Source organism: Eptatretus burgeri, unplaced genomic scaffold (assembly GCF_056783735.1).
Source record: "Eptatretus burgeri isolate ZD-2024b unplaced genomic scaffold, Ebu_testis_v1 Ebu_testis_scaffold_3161, whole genome shotgun sequence".
Taxonomy (NCBI): Eukaryota; Metazoa; Chordata; class Myxini; order Myxiniformes; family Myxinidae; genus Eptatretus; species Eptatretus burgeri.
The window spans coordinates 338,662-348,125 of NW_028225109.1; the positions used below are offsets into that span (position 1 = coordinate 338,662).

At 41.7% G+C, this 9,464-nt stretch overlaps 1 protein-coding gene across 19 annotated transcripts in view; it reads right to left on the bottom strand.

Annotated features, from left to right (window-relative positions):
* LOC147006612 (uncharacterized) overlaps positions 1-8,702 on the bottom strand; it is a 49,054-nt gene extending 40,352 nt beyond the window's left edge. For 12 of the 19 annotated variants that reach the window (XM_085868434.1, XM_085868431.1, XM_085868429.1 and 9 more), the window contains exons 1-2: positions 4,667-4,814; positions 1,146-1,232 (exon numbers count right to left, since the gene is read on the bottom strand). In XM_085868434.1, the coding sequence (XP_085724560.1) occupies positions 1,146-1,232; positions 4,667-4,705 (126 nt within the window). In that variant the 5' untranslated portion in view covers positions 4,706-4,814. Of the gene's footprint in view, positions 1-383; positions 445-1,145; positions 1,233-3,262; positions 3,540-3,574; positions 3,731-4,666; positions 4,815-8,157; positions 8,421-8,469 lie in introns of those variants that run through there. The other 7 variants (XM_085868437.1, XM_085868438.1, XM_085868435.1 and 4 more) reach the window with 7 other exon arrangements.
* Positions 8,703-9,464: the final 762 nt, after the last annotated feature.

The window sequence follows — 9,464 nt, forward strand, 5'->3', positions numbered from 1 at the left end:
ACAGGATACAAAGGAAAACAATTTCAGATGTTAAAAGGGAAGGAATGGTGGGGGTGAGGGGGCAAGTTTAATCACTTCTGAACTTTTACTCTCATTCAACACAGCAGGAGACTTCATTGTAAAGCCGATTTATATTTATTTTAAATGTTTATTTCAATTGTGATGTGTTTATTTTTGGCTGCCATCTACTTACCTCAGTATTTTCTGGAGGCCCAGGAACCTAACCCTCTTTTTCCCATAAGAAATAGGTTTTAACTGTCACAGTTTTGACTATCACAGCATTTTCCAGGAACGTAATCCCTGTAATATTTAAAATGTTTACTCTGTACAAGAATGAACAAAATTAAGAATTTCTTTCCAATTCTATTCTCCAACGAGCTCGCTTTCTTGATCCACAAATGAAAGGACAGTCCTGAGTGGCTCCACAAACAGGTGAGCCACCAACTGAAAAACAAATAATAGATTATACTCATGGTCAACAACTACATGCCTTTTCAGATAATGTATATGTAAAAGCAAGTCCAACAACAAGATTATTCCTCGGTGTTGTCTGTTGGTTCGGAGTTTTTTCTCACGATGTCGTCAAGAATGGCTTGATTTTCCGTGAGAGGTTAAACGATAAAAGATCCTCATCTACTCCTGACAGGCCCAACAAGCAAGGATTTGTACACCTCCAATGCACCACAGCAGAACTGCCAAAATGATCATCAGGCTTCGATTGATTCTCCAAGCATGGAAACTACATTATTAGCATACATGTAAACACATGCCTGATGTTGGCTTCATGGTTAGGGTGGTGGGCTTGGGATCCTAGGATCCTGAGTTCAAATCCTGCTTGGCTGTTGCATTAATACCAGGTGGGGTTGACTCTGCCTGTCATCCTTCCGAGGTCGGCAAAATGAGTGCCAGCTTGCTGGTATCCTGTGTCGGAGTGGCGACCCGTCCAGGATTGTGCCCAAAAGCCAAGGAGACTGCTTAGGCAGCACCAACGCTCCAATGGATGTATGGATAGATGTAAACACAACTGCAATGCACTGTGCTCAGCTGTACTAACTCTACAATGTAATAACACTGCGTTCAGCCATAATTCAATAATTCAACGATAAGCATCAATATTGCTCCCATAATACACCTCTTGGCTTTACCTCATTGCCAGATGGCAGGTGCTGAGCCAGGTAAACTCGTCCGAATGTTCCCTCGCCAAGAATTTTTTTCACTTGAAGGTCAGGATCCTGAATACAAATGCCACAAACACGCCAAGTACATATTAGTCAGTTGAAAACCACTTTCAGTTGTGCAGGGGCAAAAAAGGGACGAGATATCTGCAATCACAAAGCGATCACCGAGGGTAAGTCTCCCCTGGCTTACCCTTGGTGATCACCTGCAACTTACCCTTGGCCCATGATCCAATGATGGCATATTTTGTTTGGGCCACCACATGACATTGACCTGCATTTATAGTCAGAGTGTAAATTAAGAAAATATGCACCCATCGACAATCTATCCAGAAACTCAACATCATGAAAATTGGAGGAAAATTATTTCAATTATGATCAAAAAGTTGTTTTTTGGTAATTATGTCACAATCCAAAAACGTAGGTCAAGGACAAAAATCAACTATCAAGTGGAAAACTTCAATGCATGTTCACTATTATGATGCAAGAACATCTTGGGAGGCGAAGCGGTCTTTAAGATTCTGCATCTACAAAATTGAGCGATCACAAAAAAACGACTCTTTTCAGACCGCCATTTGATCTGGCTACTGGAATTTTTTAGCGATTCTCCACCATTGAGAGATCGGGCCACAACGATATATTGCACGATATCTCAAAAGGTTATGGACGGATTCTGAAGAAACTTAGTGGACACGTTGGGTCTGTGACAAGGACGAATTGATTCAGTTTTGGTAAAGATCCAAATCCATATCCAGCTAACAGAGTTTTTTTTAATTTTAAGTGATTCTTCACCATCGAGAGATGGGCCAAAAAAAAATATATATATATGATGATAATTCAAAAATGTATTGGGCCTGATATGTTCTACTGGATCAGACATTGCGTGGTGGATGGAAGCGCTCCACTGAGTGCCCTTCGAGTTTCGTATGATTTCTCCTGTGGAGTTTATTTGGAGAGTCGTTCGATGTTTGGACAGTGTGCTGTCGTTTTCATTTTCAAGCAGTACTTCAAACTCACCTCGTTCAATAGGTTGCTCAATGTGCTTTTTATGAAATTCAGACTTGAAAACACTTGCTCGCACAGGTAAGTCGATCTGAAGATGGACAGAATGCCAAATGCATGTCTCTTGATGTTACTGATGGTTTCCGGTAAATAATTCCAAACTTCAAACACACTTTGTTCTTGTTTTTCAAGATCATATATTTCAGTCCATCTGTGTTGAAGTGCCAGGGTCGATCTGTACCTTTCTAGATTTTTGAGTTTGGTCACTAAGCCTCTGAATTTAGATCTCCACATGTCCTTGTCCTGCAAATCGGCCAGTTCAAGTTCTAGTTCTGCTCGGTCTACTCCTGTAAATGCTAAAACGTTGAGTGCAGAAGTGTCTGTTTCAAGGGGTTTCAACACAAATGATAAAGTTTCATTTTCCTTTCTGAATTCCTGAAATCACCCTGAGAAGGCTTCTTGCATTTCCAGTGTCACAATTTTTAGGTTCTTGGTGTCAAGTTCATAGTTTTCTCCTGTTTGAATTGTTTCAGTGATGGGAAATGAGCCGCAAACCTCTCTCCGTGTCTCTCTCAAACAATGCTAGTTTTCACCCAAATGAGAGCACCTCCTCTAAAAACAAGTGAGCTGTGTTTCCCTTTCCTTGCAGCTTTATGTTAAGGTCACATAAAAGTGAGGTGATGTCTTCCATGAAGGGAAATCTCTGTAAACACACACACACACACACACACACACACACACACACATGCGCACACACACACACACACACGCACACACACACACACACACACACACACAGACACACACATGCGCACACACACATGCACACACACACACACACACACAGACACACACACAGACACAGACACACATGCGCACACACACACGCGCACACACACACACACGCGCACACACACACACACACACACACACACACACACACACACACACACACACACACACACACACACACACACACACACACACACACACACACACACACAAACACACACACACACACACACAAAGACCATTTCTTGGACGTGAGAATCTCATTCCGAATCCCTCGAGAACATCCCTTATACCTCACAAGTCAAGCCTCCAAGTTAAAATCCTTGGATTGTTGTTCCGTAGACAGTCTATGACATGACAACCAATCCTTCCTATCGGCACAATTCCCACAACAAAATAACGAGTAAAAATTCGCCATTTTAACAAATGTAAACACGATGATGCAGGACACGTGTAGTTTCCTTTTGTTTGTTGGTAATCCAAGATGGCGGACAGAAAACGTGGTGACGTCAGACGCACGTGTCCCCTCCATTGAAGGGAGTTTTCAAAATAACATCTCGTTTGTTGTTTCGATACAAATCGTTCATTACGGGATTTTCACTTACCTGCCCAGTGAGGATCACGGAGTCGCTATCTTTTTACAAGGGGAGTTCGAATGGTAAACTGAGGCTGCAAAACAGGTTGAAGTAATAATATTGCCGACAAGATGGCGAAAATAACCGCGTGATGGAGAGCAGGCTGTGCGTGGAGCACAATGTGTAAGTCTTGTTCGCAGAATCCACCGGTTATCTGATGTATTGTCCTGTTTATCACTGTCAAAGTTCTAAAATATTATTTTATCCTTTCACGAGACTTACAAGGATTTTTCTGAAAATTAATTTATAAAAAGAAAAATGGGGATTTTATCGGTCAGGCTTGGGAGACACACTTAAATCCGAAAAGAGCCACAGGTTGCCCCCCTCCCCCCCCCCCGCCGCTCTCGGTTATCTCGTGAGGGCAATTTCGTTCTGATCGGACAAACCTTAGTCAAGTGATGGTGAAAATATTAAAATGCCCGATATGTTCCCGTGGATCAGGCATTACGTGGTGGAGGTATTCGCTCTACCGACTGTCCGAGTTATCATTACAATCATTTACATGAAAAATCCGTTGTTTCCATTTGGAGGGAAAATATATATATATATATATATATATATATATATATATATATATATATATATATATATATATTTATATATATGGAGCAATTAGTAATACACCATCACGTGATTCCTCATTCTGATGCCAAATTAAAAATACAAAAAAATTCAACTTGTCAGTTATTTAACAAAGATGAAGCCTGGTGTGGGCTTAGTGGTTAGGGTGGTGGTGTGGGCTTAGTGGTTAGGGTGGTGGTGTGGGCTTAGTGGTTAGGGTGGTGGTGTGGGCTTAGTGGTTACGGTGGTGGTGTGGGCTTAGCGGTTGAGGTGGTGGCTTGGGATTCTAAGGTCCTGAGTTTGAGCCCCGCTGGCCACTGAATTAACACCAGGGTGTTGACTCAGCCTGTCATCCCTCCGAGGTCGGCAAAATGAGCACCAGTGTACTGGTAAAAGGGGCACTGCATCAGCGGCATAGCCATGCCACGAACCAATGCTGCAACCAGCAACCAAAAAGGCAGCACACGATGGGAACAGAGATAAATGTACAACTACATTTACCTGGAGATCCAGATCAGGTTGTGACGTGAACCCAGACATTTTGATGAATATTTTCAACGATCACCACGACGAAAATATGCGCAGTCTCTCAGAGCTACATTCGCTGCAGAGGAGAAACACAAGCTCTGTGACATCATAGTTGACTGTTGCCAATGGCAACGCTTTCCGAAGTTGGAATCTCCTGGCCACAGTTAATTTGGAGAATATTAAAATTATGTTTTATTTTTATTGAATTTTCATTCTGTGCTTTGGTTTGGGTTTATCTATAAACATATTTTCAAGTGTTTGTTTATTTGTGCGTTTGTACGTTATTCATTCATGGCTCAACGGTTGCACCTCGAGGCCCCAAATTTTGGGTGTAGGTCCTTAAGAATCCGACCTCCCTCTCCCGAGCAGTGCTGGCTAGCCTCTGCTGGTCACAAATATTGTAATGTTTTGCTCACCTTTTCACATGGTTATGTATACAGGTATTTGACGTTCTGAAATGTCTGTAAAGTCAAGTCTGGTGAGAGAAACTTGTGATTGCCTTTCTGTGAGAAGGACTTAAACAAACCACAGAGATATTTCGCTGTAATTATTATCAAGACAAGACATTTACCTGAAACAGCCAACTTATTTACATTTATCGGCTAAATCGTTGAGACTTCTTAAGATTTTATACTTGTGAAGGACCAAGTTGCATTCACATCTGTATTATAAAAGGAGCTATGTGTGTGTGTTTGTTGTGTTATCTGATGTTTATCTTTTTCCCCTCCACCTCTGAAGGTGGATGGATGTTATGTATTCGCCCCTATTTGTCTGTTTGTGAGCCTGATATCTCAAAAAGCATGGATCCGGATCCGGTTTGTATGTTCCAACAAAACTTGGTGGACAGGTTGGGTGGAGGATAAGGATGAATTGATCAGATTTTGGTGAAGATCCAGATCCGGATCCAATAATTTTCAAAGTAATTCTTCACGAATAAGAGATAGGACCAAAAATGATAAATAACAACATATCTCAAAAAGTTGTGGACAGATAATGGCAAAACTTGGTGGATGATTGGTTAGGTGACAGGAACAAGCTGATTCGATTTTGGTTAAGGTTCGGATGCAGATCCGATCTATCAGTGGGATACAAAACGTCAGCTGTAAACCTGCTGGAGGTATGCGCTCCACCGAGTGCAATTGTAGTTCTGCACGTGATTTACGTAAACCCTCCACGAGCTTGAGATCAATCAACCAAGCAATCATTAAATAAATAATAGAGCTAATCAACTAATCAAACAAGCAAATCATTTACTGCAGTTATTAACTTCGTCACTGAAGGTGAAGGAGATTATGTTTTCACCCCTTTCTGTCTGTTTGTTTGTTAGTTGCAAAATCGAAGATTTTTCAAGTGAATTGGTCGGTCGATTTTGTTATTCTGTCTGTTTGGCTGTTTATCGCCGACAGGTCACAATTTTAAACCAAACTTCACGAAACTTCACCACATAGTAGAGTTTGTCATGAGGAAGAAGTCCATTGTTTTTGAGGTCAAAAGGTCAACATAAGCCAAAGGTTAACAACTAAGGTGGTATTTCTAAATTCCTCAATTTTTATCCGATTGACTTGAAATTTGAAGAGGATTTATAATTCAGGTCAATGAATTAAACCACCAATTATTTTGTGGGTCCACTTCGGCCAAAAGGTCAACACAGACCGAATTCTAGAATTGTCAATTTTCATCCGATTGACTTGAAATTTGAAGAGGATACATATTTCAGGTCATTGAATTCAACCATCAATTATTTTTGAGGTCAAATTTGTTTTATGGATTTTGCAAGTGTCATGCTCTGTACGATGTCTTCTTGTTTGTTTGTCTGCTTGTTTGTCTGTCTGTGTGCAGGATATCTCAAAAAGTAGTGGACGGATCCTGATGAAAGGTGGTGGACAGGTTCGGTGTGTGACAATGATGAACTGATCAAATTTTGGTGAAGATCTGGATCCGGATGTGGCAACTGGAATTTTTCAGTGATTCTTCACTATTGAGAGATTGAGCAACAACGATATACAGCACGATATCTCAAAAAGTAATGGACGGATTCCGCAGAAACTTGGGAGACAGGTTGGGTCTGTGACAAGGATGAATTTATTACGTTTTGGTAAAGATCCAAATCCATATCCAGATAACAAAGTTTTTCAATTTTAAAAGTGATTCTTCACCATCGAGACATGGTCCAAAACCTATATATACATATATATATATATATATATATATATATATATATATATATATATATATATGATAATTCAAAAATTTATTGGGCCTGAGATGTTCGACTGGATCAGGCATTGCGTGGTGGATGGATGCGCTCCACCAAGTGCCCTTCGAGTTTCGTGTGATTTCTCCTGTGGAGTTTCCATGGAGAGTCGTTCGATGTTTGGACAGTGTGCTGTCGTTTTCATTTTCAAGCAGGACTTCAAACTCACCTCGTTCAATTGGTCTATGTGTGCTTTTTATGAAATTCAGAGTCGAAAACACTTGCTCGCACAGGTAAGTCGATCCGAAGATGGACAGAATGCCAAATGCATATCTCTTGATGTTACTGTTGGTTTCCGGTAAAGAATTCCAAACTTAAAACACACTTTGTTCTTGTTTAAGATCAAACATTTCAGTCCATCTGTGTTGAAGTGCCAGGGTCGATCTGTACCTTTCTAGATTTTCGAGTTTGGTCACAAAGCCTCTGAACTTAGATCTCCACATGTCCTTGTCCTGCAAATCGGCCAGTTCAAGTTCTAGTTCTGCTCGGTCTACTCCTGTAAATGCTAAAACGTTGAGTGCAGAAGTGTCTGTTTCAAGGGGTTTCAACACAAATGATAAAGTTTCATTTTCCTTTCTGAATTCCTGAAATCACCCTGAGAAGGCTTCTCGCATTTCCAGTGTCACATTTTTTCGGTTCTTGGTGTCAAGTTCATAGTTTTCTCCTGTTTGAATTGTTTCGGTGATGGGAAATGAGCCGTAAACCTCTCTCCGTGTCCCTCTCAAACAATGCGAGTTTTCACCCAAATGAGAGCACCTCCTCTAAAAACAAGTGAGCTGTGTTTCCCTTTCCTTGCATCTTTCTGTTAAGGTCACTTAAAAGTGAGGTGATGTCTTCCATGAAGGGAAATCTCTGTACTCACACACACACAGAGACACACACACACACACACACACACACACACACACACACACACACACACACACACACAGACACACACACACACACACACACACACACACACACACACAGACACACACACACACACACACACACACACACACACAGACACACACACAGACACACACACACACACACACACACACACACACACACACACACACACACACACACACACACACACACACACACACACACACACACACACACACACACACACACACACACACACACACACACACACACACACACAGACCATTTCTTGGACGTGAGAATCTCATTCCGAATCCCTCGAGAACATCCCTCATACCTCACAAGTCAAGCCTCCAACTTAAAATCCTTGGATTGTTGTTCCGTAGACAGTCTATGATATGACAACCAATCCTTCCTATCGGCACAATTACCACAACAAAATAACGAGTAAAAATTCGCCATTTTAACAAATGTAAACACAATGATGCAGGACACGTGTAGTTTCCTTTTGTTTGTTGGTAATCCAAGATGGCGGACAGAAAACGTGGTGACGTCAGACGCACGTGTCCCCTCCATTGAAGGGAGTTTTCAAAATAACATCTCGTTTGTTGTTTCGATACAAATCGTTCATTACGGGATTTTCACTTACCTGCCCCGTGAGGATCACGGAGTCGATATATTTTTACAAGGGGAGTTCGAATGGTAAACTGAGGCTGCAAAACAGGTTGAAGTAATAATATTGCCGACAAGATGGCGAAAATAACCGCGTAATGGAGAGCAGGCTGTGCGTGGAGCACAACGTGCAAGTCTTGTTCGCAGAATCCACCGGTTATCGGATGTATTGTCCTGTTTATCACTGTCAAAGTTCTAAAATATTATTTTATCCTTTCACGAGACTTACAAGGATTTTTCTGAAAATTAATTTATAAAAAGAAAAAGGGGGATTTTATCGGTCAGGCTTGGGAGACACACTTCAGTCCGAAAAGAGCCACAGGTTGCCCCCTCTCCCCCCCCCCGCCGCTCTCGGTTATCTCGTGAAGGCAATTTCGTTCTGATCGGACAAACCTTAGTCAAGTGATGGTGAAAAATATTAAAATGCCCGATATGTTCCCGTGGATCAGGCATTACGTGGTGGAGGTATTCGCTCTACCGACTGTCCGAGTTATCATTACAATCATTTACATGAAAAATCCGTTGTTTCCATTTGCAGGGAAAATATATATATATTTATATATATGGAGCAATTAGTAATACACCATCACGTGATTCCTCATTCTGATGCCAAATTAAAAATACAAAAAATTCAACTTGTCAGTTATTTAACAAAGATGAAGCCTTGTGTGGGCTTAGTGGTTCGGGTGGTGGTGTGGGCTTAGTGGTTAGGGTGGTGGTGTGGGCTTAGTGGTTAGGGTGGTGGTGTGGGCTTAGTGGTTAGGGTGATGGTGTGGGCTTAGTGGTTCGGGTGGTGGTGTGGGCTTAGCGGTTGAGGTAGTGGCTTGGGATCCTAAGGTCCTGAGTTTGAGCCCCGCTGGCCACTGAATTAACACCAGGGTGTTGACTCAGCCTGTCATCCTTCCGAGGTCGGCAAAATGAGCACCAGTGTACTGGTAAAAGGGGCACTGCATCAGCGGCATAGCCATGCCA